The following is an 18,828-nucleotide window of genomic DNA, read 5'->3' as shown; positions in this document are numbered from 1 at the left end:
TTTCAAAGACAGGAACGCACAGCTTAGTACAACAGGTAGTTCAGATTATCTCAAATACAATTACAATCAAGGAAATTAACTGGTTAAAATCTAAATCTAACCACAAGACCTATGTTTAACGGCAACCAGTGCCTTGGTACAATTGATCCGACTCTAATTTCGACCAGGAGCTGATTCATTAAAACAATGATGGGGTATGAACTATAAAGGAAGGGCAATATAATACCACAAGAAATTTTCAAACGACAACTAGCGTCTAGTACAATACTACAGCCTATATTTACGACCAAAGAGCCGACTGAGTAAAGCTCTGAAGGTCGGGTACAAACCAGAAAATATTTAGCAGGTCGGGTAGACTATGACACCAACCACCAAGAGGATTACAGAATGTTACTCCCCTTTATCAGCAAGCAGCTCCATGGATCCTCGGTGCGCCACGGCGGTTACTGGGTGGTGCCAATGTCAGCCAGGTAGAAGGGGGCAGCCAGGCCACAAACGGTGTTCTGACATAGATGTCGCCAACCAACCGAAGAGATGTCGGCCTGCTACTTGTAGTCGACGCTGACCCTGGTGGAGTACTCCGGTACCCTTCCTTTGCACAGGCCCTGCGTAGCTCCGGGCTTCGGCTGCTCGGACCTCGTGACCGCCTCTTTTCGTGACGCTACCGCCAATCCCCAATCTTGGTGCCTCCTTTCTCACGCCAGCGAACACGTATATATATCGGCAAGCAAAGAGCTTCTGTGGACACAACCTACAGATACCAACTCATCCTCATAGATATTGACAACAGGGCCGCAAGAGGGATAGTCGACACTACCTTTGAGCTAGTGGCCCCAGAGAGAACAGTACAACTTAATAGCGCCACGGTTCACCAATGTGTCATTCGCTACAGAGCTGAAACATGTTCATGTTTTCAAAACACTGAATAAAGACGTTTCTATAAACGTCTACATCATCGAGTATTCAGATTATGACTGAATGGCTGTAGAAGATAAGACAAAAGAGAAATAAGGGGAATGACAAGTAACTCATTGTTGTACCACTGCATATTACCACAATCTTTCGAGAGGGACAAGTGAATTGGTTTGTGTTACAGGTTGGTGATAATACTGACATACGTCATTTACATTACATAAAAAAAAACTTCTCTAGGCTCGCACGGAATAGTATCACTGCTCGCACTAGATCCACTGTGGTATGTGAATGCTTACTCTGTTGTTTTCTTTCTCGGGTAAGATAAGATGCACACTCACTTAACTGTGCTCAATATATACCTGTTGGAAGTATCTAATGTGAAATAGTTAATGATCGGAAATTGCGAAAAATACTTAATAAAATGAAAATTGTTTAATTTGGAAATTTCTGATGAAAGGAACTTTGGACCTTTACAGTATTAAATGAAATTCACCTCGTCGCGGAAATGCTCACTCACAATAGCTGAAACTCACAAATGCAGAAAGTGTCCACCTCCAATTTATTTCACTGCAGGCAACAAGAGTTGTGTAATTAAGCCCTGTCTTACCTGCAATAGATGTTCAGGTCTATTCTGTAGCAGCGTAGATGCCAGTGACAATGCTACTGGGATTCTATAAGCTGAAAGAGAAAACCACTGCACTGAATGCTATAATTTACCACATCTCATGAAAGACAACACTCTAGCCACTCACCATGTTGTTAATTTGCTAACAATGCTCTTAGTGCTCATTGTATTCAAAATGTATTCGAAATGTATGCTATTTAAGAAAATAGGGAGGATGATTATAAATGAAAATTAAAATGAATTCAGAACTTATTTAATTTTCTCAAAATTGCAAATCTAATACTTAAACTCCTATTAATAAAATTATTTTCAGTCCTATCAAACACACCAAACGCTACTGAAGTATAAAACTTGTCAGTTTTACTTCTAATTTATTAAGTCAAACTCTCCTTTTAACTAACAGAGGTGTATGGAACTTTCTAACACCTTAGGCATATGACTGATAAATCGTCTCGTTTATCTAACACTTGAACTCTCTGAACAATGAAAATTAAAGAACTATGATAATCGCTAAATGCATGCAAAGTAATGCTGCAAAATATATTTTTTGGTTGCTGAATCGTTTGTGCGTCAAAACCAAATCCCAAAAGGCTTTCCTACAATAACATTGAATTTTTAGCTCTTATCCACCTACAAAAATTTCTCATCTTCAAAAGGGAACCGCTTGCTCTGACCCAGAGCTCAGCTGAGCCGACCGATCATCGTCACATCTCGTTCAGGACTCGACGGCGATCCGTGCTCCCCGCCGCTGCTGTTCTGCCTACCACGATCTTTCTTACTCAACAATGCGTTCCTTAATACTCAAATCCTGTCATGTGTCCAAGCTTTACAAATGTATCCGTGGAAGTCAAAATCCTTGCAATCGATCTGTTTAATAAAAGGCTGATAAACTCGTGCTATCGAAAATATGTATCAGTAAATCGATACATTACACTAAATCGATACATTAAAATTACAGCCGACTAACATTTTATTATATATAAAATTTCTTCTTGATGTAAGTGTCAGATAAAGTGTGTAAGTGACAGACAATGTGTTTCTCTCAGATTCTTCTATAATTGAAGTCAAATTGATCTAGAAAATGCTCCTATTTCATACAAAGTAAGTGGCCTTCTCCTTACACGTACCTTTTACTGTTACCATTATGACTGGTAAAAACGAGTTTGTGAAATTTATGAAATTTAGTAATAAACTGAAACAGTCATTCCTGATTTGTGAAAATACACAATGCTTATTGGAACCAATCGCTGCTTATAGTCATTATACAATTCTGGTTCATATTCCGATGAGGTACATTTGCATAGTCGATTCAGTCGTCGCCTGCTGTGTGCACTGTAGCTACAACCAATACTTTCCAGATTAAATTGTATAGAGGCAGTGTCTACGTGGAATTGTTCACTCAAAAGCCGTATGTAGTAGCTGAGACTGTAAACATCTTCGTTACAAAATAAACATCTGATATTAAACGCCTTGGCTGGGGGCGCTGGAAGAGTGGCGAGGGGGGGGGGGGGGGGGGGAGCTATGGGGCAATAGCCCCCCCCCCCCAAATGGAATATCATATTACACTGGATAATACGACATCAGAAATCACTGAATATATTACTTCAACAGTTACTACACCAGTCTCGGGTTGACGTATTCAGTAAAAAGAAACAGAGACGGAAATATCCAGTGAATTTTGTTACAGATTTTTTTAAATTCATGTCAAGTTCAAGTTTTTACTTTCACGCCATTTTCTGAGGCCATAAAATTAATGAAAAGTTGTTGTAAGTTGACCTTTTTATGGTTAACGTAATTTATAAAATCTCCTATGTTAAAAGAAGTTTTTTTTTACCCTGAACTCCAAAATAGCTACCAAAAACTACTTTAAGTAACACCAAATTTTACCTGTTTGTCGGTGGAGGGACCCGACTCTCGTTTTGTTAAGCTATATTCCATTCCCCCAAACCCCCTCCTCCCCCATTAGCTCCCTCCCCCTTGATCGACTTCGAGAATCGGCGTTTCGCTGAGCAGGAGTCTGCACATTATCACAGGTGCGTACCGAGGTGCAGCAGTCCTGGCTTCTGTGTGAATTACTGATGTTACTATACTGTGTTCATCATGTTGTAAGTAGGCTGTTTAGGTTTTTATATTGGTAACGCCACGTAGCACTCTGTATGAATATCACTGACAGTGCTGTGTGCAGTGTGTGGCTGATTTGCATAGCTGGAGTATTTGGTATTGTAGTGTTGGGCAGTTGGATGTGAACAGCGCGTAGCATTGCGCAGTTGGAGGTGAACTGCCAGCAATGGTGGATGTGGGGAGTGAGATGGTGGAGTTTTGAGAGCGGATAATCTGGACATGTGTCCATCAGAGGGAGTAAATTTGTGAGACTGGATGTCATGATTTGATATATATATATATATATATATATATATATATATATAATGACTTTTGAACACTATTAAGGTAAATACATTGTTTGTTCTCTATCAAAATCTTTCATTTGCTAACTATGCCTATCAGTAGTTAGTGCCTTCAGTAGTTAGAATCTTTTATTTAGCTGGTAATATTGGCGCTCGCTGTATTGCAGTAGTTCGAGTAACGAAGATTTTTGTGAAGTAAGTGATTCATGAAAGGTATAGGTTATTGTTAGTCAGGGCCATTCTTTTGTAGGGATTATTGAAAGTCAGATTGCGTTGCGCTAAAAATATTGTGTGTCAGTTTAGTGTTGATCACAAAAAGTAAAGAGAGAAATGTCTGAGTACATTCAGTTTTTCTCCTTTTCAAATACTTGGTAATTTTTTTGTAGAATAAGTTGTTGTGGTGCACCACTTTAATGACATAGACACTAAGATGTGAATAGACGTTTCCCTAATCTCCATTGTTGTCTTTAGTGTACTATTTTTTCTGCTTGTGTGTTTGTCATATTTAGATATAAGTTATTGCATTTGCTGCTGCTGTTTGCCAGGCATAGTTCTATTGAATTTTATATTGTATTAAGCCAGTTTTACTACTGATTTACTTTTCTTGTTGCTGCACATTGGCTCATATTAGTTGTAATGTTGCATTTGCTTTGCTAATTTAGATGTATTGCTGCTTGCTTTGCCAATTTGCATTTTTTTGTCATTGCTGTTTGTGATAATTGTTTTGTACTGCTGCATTTCCTCGTCCCTTAGTTTATGTTTCTGAGCTCAGTAGATTTACGTTAGCTTATGAGGGTGGGATACTATATAAGAAACTAACTATGGAGAATAAGGAAAGAATGCATTGAGAAGTTACATGAAAAATATTTGGGCAAAAATGAGTAGTGTACAATGAAGGATAATGATTTTGAAAGAGGGTATGGACAAAACAGTAGAGTTTAGGGACAACAGGTATAGATAGGACTTTGGGAATAATGATGAACTAAGGGAGATCTCCAAGAAGTAAAGAAAGTGTTGTTTGTAAACCAAATATTACAAGTACCGCAGTAAAACAAACCCTGTCCTTTCCTTTTGCGTTATCCCGCTATGTGTTTGTGTACCCTTGTGTATTTGTGTTCTTCCAGTCACTGTGTACTGTTTCATAGAATTTTTTTCTCTTCTAATACTAAGCTACATTCACTATGATGAGGAATACTGTTATCCTCAAATATAATTTGCATTATTACTATGTTATTTACTTTGTAAAGATATTTAGACATTATTTCTTCTGTTCTGTTTTAATGCTCATGTGTGAAATTAATGTTTCGAAAACTATCCTTATTATTATATTTATTTACTTATGTCATAATACCTGTAACACTGATGTATATGTTTATTTCTATTCTTTTGTAAAGCCTGTATTACTACTAATGTTATCTGTATATTATGTTTTAATGACATTTTCTGTACCTTTGTAATTGTATTCTCATGTTATAAAATTGTAATTGACACCAGTTCCTCAAATTAAGTAACTTACAAGCATTCATTTCACTGCACACATTTCTGTTGGTCATAGTATATGCACAATATGTGAGAAGTTGGGACTGTTAGTGTTTGCATGCGTGTTAATAATTCAGCAAACGACTGGTTAACAGCATTGCTGGTTCTAAGGACAATTCCAAAAACTTTGTGAGTGCACAAGTGATGGTTTATGGACTTGTTATATTGTCCGCAAGACTCTTCGATGGTGACTGTGCACCTGCACAGTCGCAGCAGATGGCTGCTGGGCGAATCTACAAGAATTACAGTGGGTCTGCATCTTTGATGGCCCACCGGTACCATTATTTCTACAAGGACTGCAGTGGGTCTGCACCTCTGGTGGCCCTCCAATACCGTAATCTCTAACAGGACTACAGTGGTCTGCTGTGTGATTACCTATCCATCAATATTATTCAAAACTTCGACTGACTCTGCTGTGGGTTTGCTCTGTTGTGGCCCATTACCTGTCTGCATGTCAAGAGTCAGCATTGTCTTTCCGTTGGAAGGACAACACTACTTCTTCAAGACTGCATGGAAATCCACTACTTCCGTGTGCATTTTCTTTTACTGCTCAGACTTTGAAAAAAAAAAAAAAACTCCAATTACTACAATGATGAATGATCAGGACTGTCTTTATGGACTGTGAGAAAATTTTAGCTTTCGACCAACATTGTATCGATAAGTGTGTGCATTTGATATATTTGTTAGCGTTAATATAAAATTTTTTTAACAAATATGTATTGGCCAGTGTCCAAAAAAAATTGTAAATATTTTTGTGAGGAGCATAGGGGGTAATGTAAGTAGGCTGTTTAGGTTTTTATATTGGTAACGCCACGTAGCATTCTGTATGAATATCACTGACAGTGCTGTGTGCAGTCTGTGGCTGATTTGCATTGTTGTAGTATTTGGTATTGTAGTGTTGGGCAGTTGGATGTGAACAGTGCGTAGCGTTGCGCAGTTGGGAGGTGAGCCGCCAGCAGTGGTGGATGTGGGGAGTGAGATGGCGGAGTTTTGAGAGCGGATGATTTGGACGTGTTTCAATCAGAGAGTGCAAATTTGTAAGACTGGATGTCATGCACTGATATATATATTATGACTTTTGAACACTATTAAGGTAAATACATTGTTTGTTCTCTATCAAAATCTTTCATTTGCTAACTATGCCTATCAGTAGTTAGTGCCTTCAGTAGTTAGAATCTTTTATTTAGCTGGCAGTATTGGCGCTCGCTGTATTGCAGTAGTTCGAGTAACTAAGATTTTTGTGAGTTAAGTGATTCATGAAAGGTATAGGTTTTTGTTAAGCAGGGTCATTTTTTTGTAGGGATTATTGAAAATCAGATTGCGTTGCGCTAAAAATATTGTGTGTCAGTTTAGTGATGATCAGAATAGGTAAAGAGAGAAATGTCTGAGTACGTTCAGTTTTGCTCAGCTGTTTGAAAATCAAATAACGTAAGGGGTTTACCAGGACGGTAATTCATAAATTTTTCTAAGGAGACGTTTCTATGTTCCACAATCTGAGCAATACGACGGGTATTTATTGATCATGAATCTATGTGAACAAAAGACAACAGATGACTATGAAGAAATTATTTTAAATACAGATCGTGTTTCTATTATACCAATGAATGTGGTAAACTACAAAACTTTGACAAAGAGTGTTCCAGTAACACATCACGAGTAGATATGCAGTATAAATTTCCCCTTTATTGAGTCCCTAAATTTTATGATGTGTTCCATTGAAAAGTGTCCTTGTTACCTGAAACCAGAAAAACCCAAGAGAATGAGGGCATGTTTATCCGATGACCACCAAAAGGGAATGTTTGTCTGATGATCATCAGAAGGGATTTTTCTCACATGAATATGTATAAGCAATGAATCAGTTCTTTCTGAAATTACCAATCCTCAATTGAAAAGACTAAAGGCAAGTCCACACTGAGCGCGTCGTTCCGCCCGCGCAGCACATAACGGCTTTGCGTGGGTCTGCGCGCCCAGTTAGGACGACGAACTTCACCGCCTCGCGCTATTTTTCGCTTGTTGTCGGTACATCAAAGGAAGACGCGCGTTTACACGGCCTCAGTTTGGAGGGGGCTTCGGCTGGCGGGCATGTAGTGTACTGCATGCGTGAATTCGCATTGTGACAGATAACTAGTTCTCGCTTTGTAGGCGGGAAGTGTCCCTCGGAATGGTGTGGGACCGGAGACAAAGTGAAAACCTCATACTTCTGTATAGACAAAGGCGGGAACTGTGAAATCCGTAAGGCAATAATCACCACATAAAATAAAAAAAAAATATGCTTGGCAGTATGAAACTAAATAAGCCCTCGGTCACAAATTTTAAGTCTTTCGACCAGGTTTAAACACTTCTGTTAGTGCCTTCATGAGAAATTAAATATTCAGATTGGCCTATAACGTCCAAGATGCTACTGCGGGCGGGTGTTACATGACTGCACAACGGAGAATAATAAACGCTAAAATGAAAATTTGGCTCTGTCTGACTACCCCCTGAAGCAGAGCTTGTTGTTGTTGTGGTCTTCAGTCCTGAGACTGGTTTGATGCAGCTCTCCATGCTACTCAATCCTGTGCAAGCTTCTTCATGTCCCAGTACCTACTGCAACCTACATCCTTCTGAATCTGCTTAGTGTATTCATCTCTTGGTCTCCCCCTACGATTTTTACTCTCCACACTGCCCTCCAATGCTAAATTTGTGATCCCTTGATGCCTCAAAACATGTCCTATCAACCGATCCCTTCTTCTAGTCAAGTTGTGCCACAAACTTCTCTTCTCCCCAATCCTATTCAATACCTCCTCATTAGTTACATGATCTACCCACCTTATCTTCAGCATTCTTCTGTAGCACCACATTTCGAAAGCTTCTATTCTCTTCTTGTCCAAACTAGTTATCGTCCATGTTTCGCTTCCATACATGGCTACACTCCATACAAATACTTTCAGAAACGACTTCCTGACACTTAAATCTATACTCGATGTTAACAAATTCCTCTTCTTGAGAAACGCTTTCCTTGCCATTGCCAGTCTACATTTTATATCCTCTCTACTTCGACCATCATCGGTTATTTTACTCCCTAAATAGCAAAACTCCTTTACTACTTTAAGTTTCTCATTTCCTAATCTAATTCCCTCAGCATCACCCGACTTAATTTGACTACATTCCATTATCCTCGTTTTGCTTTTGTTGATGTTCATCTTATATCCTCCTTTCAAGACACTGTCCATTCCGTTCAACTGCTCTTCCAAGTCCTTTGCTGTCTCTGACAGAATTACAATGTCATCGGCAAACCTCAAAGTTTTTACTTCTTCTCCGTGAATTTTAATATCTACTCCGAATTTTTCTTTTGTTTCCTTTACTGAGCAGAGCTTAGCATCTCTTAATGCTCTTTAACATATAAATTCCAACCTAAACAGAAATGAATGATTAAGGGAAATAATTATACTAAATGAGAAACGTTGTTGCAGCTTATACATTTATTGTATATTAAAAACAATCTTTATTACATATGTTATATTTCCTAACTAAAATTACTCATCCATTGAACAGCTCTGCCCTTTTATTATGACTGCGCGATCTAAAATAAATAACGCGAAATGACAGACATCATCTATGTACCAAACACAAGTAGACATTATTTTTGAAGATGATCTACAATGGAGTGTAACGTCAGTGGAAGGCAGTTATGAGTTCGAAATGCTTTTAGTGTTTGTCAGTGTCCAAAACCGAACGCGTTGCCGCCATAATCAGGCGAACGCATTACTGAATGGGTGTCTCTAATTCAACTGCTCATGAGTGTATTATGTTGCTTCCTAGGCGCTCAGTAAAATATACACACCAAAAAAAGTTTCGCATCACCTCGGTTTCGAGAGTTCCTGAACCTGTACAGAAAATTGGAATAGAGAGCAACATAAACACCATTTCAGCCCTTTTTATTGCTCATGAAAACCACATATTGCATGTCGTACCACCATACAGCGAGACCTTCAGAGGTGGTGTTCCAGATTGCTGAACACCCAATAGCACATCCTCTTGCATTGATGCATGCCTCTGTTCGTTATGGCGTACTATCCATAAGTTCACCAAGGCACTGTTGGTCCAGATTGTCCCACTCCTCAACGGCGATTCGGCGTAGATCCCTCAGAGTGGTTGGTGGGTCACGTCGTCCATAAACAGCCCATTTCCAATCTATCCCAGGCTTGTTCGATAGCCTTCATGTCTGGAGAATATGCTGGCCGATCTAGTCGAGCAATGTCCATTATCCTGAAGGAAATCATTCACAAGACGTGCACGATGGGGGCGCGAACTGTCGTAAATGAAGACGAATGCCCCACCAATATGCTGCCGATATCGTTGCACTATCGGTCGGCCGATGGCATTCACGTATCGTACAGATGTTACGGCGCCTTCCATGACCAACATCGGCGTACGTCGGCCCCACATAATAGCACCCCAAACCAGCAGGGAACCTCCATCTTGCTGCATTCGCTGGACAGTATGTCTAAGGCGTTTAGCCTGACCGGGTTGCCTCCAAACACGTCTCTGTCTGATTGAAGGCATATGGGACACTCATCGGTGAAGAGAACTTGATGCCAATCCTGAGCGGTCCATTCGACACGTTGTTGGGCCCATCTCTACTGCGCTGCAGGGTGTCGTGGTTGCAAAGATGGAACTCGTCACAGACGTCGGGAGTGAAGTTGCGCATCATGCCACCTACTGAGCACAGTTTGAGTCGTAAGACGAGGTCCTGTGGCTGCACGAAAAACATTATTCAACATGGTGGCGTTGCTGTCAGGGTTCCTCCGAGCCATAATCCGTAGGTAGCGGTCATCCACTGCAATAGTAGCCCTTAGGCCGCCTGAGCGAGTAATGTCATCGACAGTTCCTGTCTCTCTGTGTCTCCTCCATGTCCGAATAACATCGCTTTGGTTCACTCCGAAACGCCTGGACATTTCCTTTGTTGTCCGCAGCTTGTGATCTAGTGGCTAGCGTTGCTGCCTCTGGATCACAGGTTCCCGGGTTCGATTCCCGGCCGGGTTGCAGATTTTCTCTGCTTGTGGACTGGGTATTTGTGTTGTCCTCATCATTTCATCATCATCATTCGTGACAGTGGCTAGATTGGGCTATGAATAAAATAGGACTGTGTAAAAGTTGGGACTGGTCGGGCGCTGACGACGTCGCAGTTGAGCACCCCACACACCAAAATCGTCATAATCATCACCTTCCCTCGTTGAGAGCCCTTCCTGACACAAAGTAACAATGCAGAGCCGATGGAACCGCGGTATCGACCGTCTAGGCAAGGTTGAAGTACACACAACACTAGCCGTGTACCTCCTTCCTTGTGGAATGAGTGGAACTGATCGGCTGTCAAAGGGACTGTGCCTGTGATACAATATCGACACTCAACATCTATCTTCTTGAGTTCTGGCAACTGGGATGATGCAAAACGTTTTTTGATGTGTGTATGTAACTGTTATACACCGTATTTTACATATATTTCAATAAGTTATTGTTGTATGTAGACCATAAAAAGCATCGTCTAAATGGTGGAAGTATTTTAACCACCGAAGGATGTCTGCTTCATCTAGCACATAATATTATGCCTGTGTATTACAATAATTGTTTAAAGTACCTACATGATCTTGGTAATATGAGTGTGACATTTAAAAACGTATGATTTGTGTTATGTGGAGACAAATACCTTCCCACACATACAAAGGTGAATGTTACTAACAGGTAGCTTCATAGCCCTTGCACACTCCTTTAGTAGCATACTGCGTACTTTTCCGCCCTCATACATACACATAACTGTTACAAATCGCAGGAAACGTGCATCAACCAAAGAGCATGCTAAGACCTGTCATTTTGCGTGGACAAAGTTATGGGCGGAGGGATCTGCAGCGACGTGGTCACAGTGATGTACGCAAGGCTGTGATCACATGACTGCTGGAGTTATTTTGTTAACGCACGTTTTCCGGGTTCAGTAACATTTACGTGCATGTATGAGTGAAGAAGAGTATACGGTATGCTGCTAAACGAATGTCCAAGGGCTAGGAAGCTATCTGTCAGTAAGGTTCTTTCCTACACGACGTGTTGTAAAAGTTGCTCTTGTAAGCTGATTAGTAATTGCGAGACCGTATCTATAACATTCGAGATGTGCATGTGTGCGAACGTGCCCGTTCGCATGTAACACGAAACTAACATTTTTATTACCAATATCCTGTAAGTAATTTAAACAACATTTATAATACGCAAGTGTAACGTTGTTCACTGATATGTCTTATTTACTTACTGTACTTTTGATACTTTATCGCTGACATTTGACAATGACCTAAGGCCGGAAATGACCAGTACTGTAATTTATATGCACGGTGCATAAAAGGAATAAAACTGACAGCCTACAGTGGTTAAAATGTTTCCATTATTTAGACGATACATTAATGTTATGGAACTGTATGTGAAGAAATTACAAAAAGTAACAACGGAACGACAGGAGGTGTCATGTGACCGACTTTAGGTCTGAAATTCAGAGGGTGATACTCAAATCTAAAAGATGCAGTAGCCAGGGCAAACTCTAAAAATAAAAAAAAAAAAGTTTATAGCCAAGGACAAACTTAAAGAATGTACAAGTGTACAGATGGCAACATACACGACATAGTGCGAAGATAAGTAATGAAAATAATCTACTCATGGCGGTACAACAGTAGTACTGAGACAAATCTAGCCTTAAAAAAGTAGGAAGAAGTACGTTTTCCAGCGAGTGTGCCTTCAAGGTGTTATATTTATATGTGAACACGAATGTACTTCAGAGGCTTCAGTGTAAACATTCTAGAAAGATCGTCTCCATTGAGTGACGCCTCAGAATACACACAGCGCATTGGTAGGAAAGCTAACACGCGCACGGCAAAGTAATCAATGGCTGCGCGATAAGAAGAGAGTTAGGTCGGCTACAGTCGTCAGGTGGGCGCGACCACTGCTTTAACAGGGAAAAACATTCAGTATTTCCGCAAGAAAGTAGTTCACAGCATAGCTGCACGTAGCAGCGGCGGGCGTTCCGATATGTGCACGCCCGTGACGAGTTTTGAAACTGTCCGGGGCTGTGGCCGCTGCGTCTCAGAGCCGGGCCGAATCGCGTGCCATGCGGGCGGACGATCTGGCCGCCACGGGGGCCCGGGCTTTCGCCGCTCCCGTTTGCCTACACGGCACCTCGTGGCAAGAAACGGTTTGGCGCCAGCGGGGGTGGAGCAAGGAGAGGGAGCAGACTTTTTCAGTGGCTTACGCAGGGCGCTGTAGCACCACCCGTATAAATGGACACCGATCGACAGCAGTGGCACCAGTCACACCTTAAGTGTGCGCCGAGTACCTGAACTCTCAAGCAGATATGATCCGTGGGCAGGTGAGCTGGAATGGTAGCTTTACGATATTCTGATACTATTGCATCAGGAACAAGTTGTGGCCTAATATTTTTGCATGAATTTATGATAACCGTACATGGATCTGCACAACTTAATACTCGGCAAGAAAGCGAAAAGACAGGAAGGAAGGAAGATTAGCGCTGACGACGTAGATATTAGAAATGAAGGACACGCTAAAAAGGACTACTTGAAACAGTCTTACACACTCTGTATTCACCATTTTAGCTTTCCTCAGTTAAGAATTGTAGATTCAGGTATTCTAATCGATTAAGAAATTTTTAAAACGTCAATTGATAACGCAGTCATGGAACATTAATTCGTAGTAATCTATAGCTTACAGCTATAACCATTTCCCGATAGCTCTTACTCAAGAGAAATAATCTATCGCAAATGAACATATAATACTGCGATAACAGTTTGACAGGGCACCGAAAGACCTAAGTCGAAACAGTGCCTCCGGTGTAGATGAAACTCAGAATTATTAATATCCTTCGGAGAGTCAGCAATGACAAAACTATTCCACCTTGAGCAACAAATATGAGACACGTTAAGGCGAATGTAATAATTCCAGGTGGTGACAGGTGTTCAAAAAAATGGCTCTGAGCACTATGGGACTTAACTTCTGAGGTCATCAGTCCCCTAGAACTTAGAACTACTTAAACCTAACTAACCTAAGGACATCACACACATCCATCCCCGAGGCAGGATTCGAACCTGCGGCCGTAGCGGTCGCGCGGTTCCAGACTGAAGCGCCTAGAAATGTTCGGCCAAACCGGCCGGCAGGTGACAGGTGTGAATATTACTAAGTCATTGTTGGAAAATACTGAAAAGAATTGTTTATGGAAGAATAGGAAGCCTGTTAGAAGGCGACATTGGAAGAGATGAGATTGTGTACTGGAGAAATTAAGGAACACGCGAGGCAATACCGATTCTACGCCTTATCTTAGAATAGGATAAAGAAAGGCGGACCGAAGCTTATAGCATCTATACATTTAGCAAAAGCTTTTGGCAATGTTGACTGGAATAAATCATGAAGGCAGCAGGGATACAATACAGGGAGCGAAAGTTTATATAGAACTTGCACAGAAACAAGACTGCACTTATAAGAATCGAAAGACGCTATATGGAAACAGCGGCAGAGAGAACGAGGTAGCGTTGTTTACTATCCCCGGTGTTCTCCAATTTGCGCACTAAGCAAAGAGGTAAGGAAACGTGGCAAAGTATGAGAAGGGCATTGAAGTTCAAGGATAATAAATAAAAGCTTTGAGGTTTGCTGATGACACTGTAATTCTCTTTCAGGCGGGAAAGCACTTGGAAGAGCAGTTGAACGGAATGGGTAGTGTCATGGAATGAGGTTATAAGATGAGTATCAAAACAAATAAAACAAGAGTAATGGACTGTAGTTGATTTAAATCAGATGATGCTTAGGGATTTAGACTAGGAAATGAGACACAAAATCAGAAGAACAGTAAAATAACTTATGATGGCCAAAAAGGAGAAGATATAAAGTGCAATCTGGCAATACTAAGAAACGCACTTCTGAAAAATAAAGTTTGTTGACCGTGAATATATATTTAATCGTTAGCAAGTCTTTTTCGAAACTGTTTCTCTGGAGAAAATCTTACAGGAAATGAAACATGCACGATACACTCTTCAGAAAAGAAGAAAACAGGTTTTGAAATGTAATGCTAGACAAAAGTACTGTAGATTGGACTGGTAGATCAGATAACTAATGAGGAGGTAGTACGTCTAACTGGGGGAAAAATTATGACTGAACTCGACTAACAGAGGAGATAGGTTAAAAGGTTACACCCTGAGGTATGAAGCAATCGTCAATTTGAAACGGAAGGAAGTGTGAGGAAAGGGGGGAGATGAGAGTTGTAGACGGAGAACAAGGCATGAATACAGTAAGAAGTTTCAAATGAATGTAGGTTGCATAAGATAGGGTAGCGTGAAAGCTGCATCAAACCAGTCTTCGGACTGAAAACTACTACCACTACAACCAAAACAATGTCCCAATGTCGAGCATTGTGGAGGGTGGTTGTACAAAATCGCCTCAAATCGGTGGAGGGAATCAGTCTGAGTTACAAAATGCTAACATCAGTCCAGTCAGCAAAGTGACATTGCGTGGGGCAGCATGGTCGAGCAGCTTCTCGTAAACCAAATATCTTACTCAGTGCTAAACGACAATTGAAATGGTGTAAAGGGCGACGCTGCTGGACAGTGTATCAGGCTATACCCTCTGGCGGTCCGACGGAATGGTATGGGTTTGACGATTTCCAGAGAACATTACCTGCGATCATGTGTAATCTCAACAGTTAAGTGCGAAAGAGTGGTGTCACGGTATAAGAGCGTTTTCAGAAGTTAGGATGTGGCCCCCTTATTGAGCTTAAGGAAACTCTGAATGAGGAAGGTAAGCAAACGTTTTACACCATTGTTACCGCCTACACTAGAGTAACAGTTCGGAGACACTGACTGATGAGAAGGCACGCTGTTATACAGAGGCAGCTGTGAGGCGATGGACTGTGGACAATTACATTCCTGAAACGATCTGGCCTGCCCAGAGAGGAATAGTTTCGGGATTTAGGATATCGACTTCTGTCCCGCCCACAGCGTCCAGCATCACTACCTTCTCTGAGGTAGAATGTTCTGCCACCTCACTCAATGGGTCCCCAGCAGAGGACAAGCCGTCATAAACGCCAAGGATGGACACTCCCATCTCAGTGTCCTCTAACAGGTGTCCGGATGTTTTAAATCAGATGGTTTACAGAGTTTCGTTTGTTAGATTTCGGTTATAAAGTGCCTAGAGGAGGCTACAGGACAATATTATGGTCTGAATTACGTAAATACTGCTAAAGATATTAATGAGGGCTCTAGGAAAAAAATTTACCAAAACATTTCTGTAGTATTTAATGTAGCATCAACAGCGAATGCATGTGTAAGTGTAATGGCACTCAGTCATAGAAAAAAACCAGAAAAAATAATGAAGAAGAATTGTAACAAAATCATGCCAAAGTTCACTGGGGAAAAATTTAGGGGAAAGTGTCAAAAATCGATAAGCGGCTGACAGAAGACGGATGCCAATACTTCGCCTCCAAAAACGTGTTCATTTAGTAATGAACAACTTTGATCAAATAACATTCCCCTTAAAGAATTTGGAAAAATCATTTAAAACGTGAATTGGGGTGCCCGTTCTTGTCCGACGTTGTGTTTAATCTTTAGTTCACTGTATTTTTTGTTTTGTTTTGTTTACTTTGCCATCTACTCACCAAATGACATCGAAAACGACGTCGTAGGTCTTCTGTGGTTGAAGGACAGTTTACTTATTAACTATTTATTTTATAGATCTGAGTAACATTTCGCTTGTCTATGCATTGTTCATTCCTGGTGTGGATGTTTGAAAGCTTGCTACTAAATAAGTTTCAGACAACGTAGTTACGTGTCACTGTTATAACTCTTCATTCCAGCTGATTCCCAAAGAGCTGTATAGTTATCTATAATGCTGATTATTAGGTTTTTGAATTTGTTGGGACACATTTTGTGTGTAACATTACTATTTTGGGGGTAAAAATTAGTATTATCAGACGAAAAGAAAGTCTGGTTTCAGAATAAGTCTAGATATAAATAATTACTAAAGGTGGTTGGTGGTATGCCATTTCGGTTTTTCTTATATGTTACTAGTCAGTCAGGAAATGATTGTACACTTGACAGGTGCATGATGCTTTCCTTCATATATGAAGCCGCTAATTTGTGTACAAATTTGCTTCGTTAACTGTCTTCAGATATTGGCAGCACTGTTGCTGTTGGGGATTGCTGCGAAGTGCCAGCAGGCGCTGTGCGGCCACGCCCACTCCTACGCCCACCAGACGGGCCCCGTGGTGGGTCCCGCCCATCCAGTCACTGTGGGACACGCCGGTTACGGGGGATACGGACACGGACACGGAGGACACAGTGTGGACTACGTGGTGAGTCTGTAGTTTGTGATGGCGGTACTCCACAGCGCTTCTCTAAGCGATTCTGTTGATAGAGGACTGACTTTCTCCCTCTAATCTCATCAAGTGCGTCCTAGTGTCCTCTTAGTGTATTACTGGCGAATAATAAATATGAACAAGCCGTATTTCAGTTTACATGAAAATCAACAGTTAATGTGACCGTTCACTATGTTTGAAATACGAACCTCTACTTATATATTGGTCAGGAATGTTCCTGTATAGTGTAGCACCATGGAAATATGAGAGAACAAAGCTACCAAAAACTTGGTAAATATTTTATTTTATTTTATTTATTTTGATCTAACCACGGGGACAAAACACCGCTGTTCCTCGGCCCCTGTTGCTCACACCGAAACTAAGTGCATTGCGTAGTATCGCTCCCTGGCATCCTAGAAAAGCCAACTAATACCCTTAAAGGGTAGTAGCATACGTCTTTATTCCGCTTTATAACTGGCTCGCATCAAGCCACAAAGTCTAACTTGCTTCTACGTTAGTCACTCATTAATGTCTTATCACTAAGGGAAACCTTAATTCGCATATTCACTCCGTGTGAATGTCACTGAAACTGTTTTTCTGAGTCATTTGGGGTCGTATGGTCTCAGATTCATTATACTTCCCAAGGACTCTCACTTGAAATACACTTAGCTGTTCTATCTGTAATCAGGAATCAGCTACCGCTACTAGAAAGCAAACCTTGTTGAGGAATACGTGCGCTCTGCTCTAGCGTCTTCGCCGAGGTTCTTCCATAGGCCACCATCAACCGCACTCATTCGTTATGCTGAAGTCACCAAGACTGCATGAACGTTTATCAATTCCACAGATGTTGCGCATGTATACGTTTCAGGTCAGTAGCACCTTCCGATCTGCCCCCAAGGATATGACAGTAACACTAGGCTAGGATTGACTCCGCTCTTTCCTTTTGATCAGTTCTCTCAGGCTCAAATGGAGGTTAGACGGTTGGAGAACCGAGGATTTACATCGGCTGGAACTTTTATCATCTGAGGGAATCACAATTTTCAGTTCGAGTCTTCAGCACCATTGCCACCTGCTTCACCCTCAGTTATAGTGAACTCTGTTTCTCTTTGTATTTGAAATCCAAAGAGGTGGGAGTTAATTTTTCTATGCAGCTCGTGTCAGACTAGTATTAAGGTTTTCTCTGTAAATCCAGGCATACCCGAAGTACGAGTTCGAATACGGGGTGTCCGACGGGCACACAGGGGACCACCACTCCCAGAAGGAGCACCGCGACGGAGACGCCGTGACTGGCGAGTACTCGCTCAAGGAGGCGGACGGCAGCGTGCGCACCGTCAAGTACCACGCCGACAAGTCCGGCTTCCACCCCGTCGTGCACCACTCGCACCATGGTAAGCAATTCCAAAAAGATACTTTGTAACAGGTTGGAACGTACTCAACAGAGCAAGAGCGCTGTTCATTATTTCCTCTCAGTACCACCAATTACTTCAGTTCTGTACACATACTGTGGTTTGCTACATAACATCTGAATAACTGTGTAATTATAGGTCCTAGTTTCTGTGTTAATAAAGTTACGGATCTTGACCATCTGGCTTCTCAGAATGTCATGATCTATTTATTCACTATAACGAGACATGTAAATATTCTGTAGCGGTGTACCCAATAAATGAAATAAACTCCATATACGTGTACGTTGACAGTGCTTGTGATCGTTATCGCAATATCCGTGTAGGTGCAATGAGATAACATGTTTTGACATGCAGAGATCATCAGATTCTAATTGAAGACAATGGTAAATGCTTAGTCTTAATTCAAAACGATATCATTTGTGCCACAAACGACCGATGCTTCTGACACGGCTGTTACCGTACTATATCGCCAAACATTTTGTTCAGCTGAAAATAAACAAGTTAAACGTACAATCTAGATGGAAACTAGAATAAAGACCACAATGATTGAATAGTCTTTTTAAACGAATT

The 18,828-nt window shown here is 41.1% G+C and overlaps 2 protein-coding genes across 2 annotated transcripts in view; both read left to right on the top strand.

Moving 5' to 3' along the window:
- The window catches only part of LOC126101297 (uncharacterized), a 557,599-nt gene that overhangs the window by 188,845 nt on the left and 349,926 nt on the right, over positions 1–18,828 (top strand). The gene's annotated exons all lie outside the window — the stretch shown is intronic.
- Positions 12,807–18,828, top strand: part of LOC126100743 (cuticle protein 7-like) — a 200,190-nt gene continuing 194,168 nt past the window's right edge. The window contains exons 1-2 of the mRNA XM_049911366.1: positions 12,807–12,865; positions 16,667–16,849. Of these exons, the coding sequence (XP_049767323.1) occupies positions 12,851–12,865; positions 16,667–16,849 (198 nt within the window). The 5' untranslated portion in view covers positions 12,807–12,850. The remainder of the gene's footprint in view (positions 12,866–16,666; positions 16,850–18,828) is intronic.

The sequence above is a fragment of the Schistocerca cancellata genome, chromosome 9, assembly GCF_023864275.1.
Source record: "Schistocerca cancellata isolate TAMUIC-IGC-003103 chromosome 9, iqSchCanc2.1, whole genome shotgun sequence".
NCBI lineage: Eukaryota > Metazoa > Arthropoda > Insecta > Orthoptera > Acrididae > Schistocerca > Schistocerca cancellata.
Note: the sequence above shows the minus strand (reverse complement) of the source record. Positions and strands in the feature narration are given on the sequence as shown.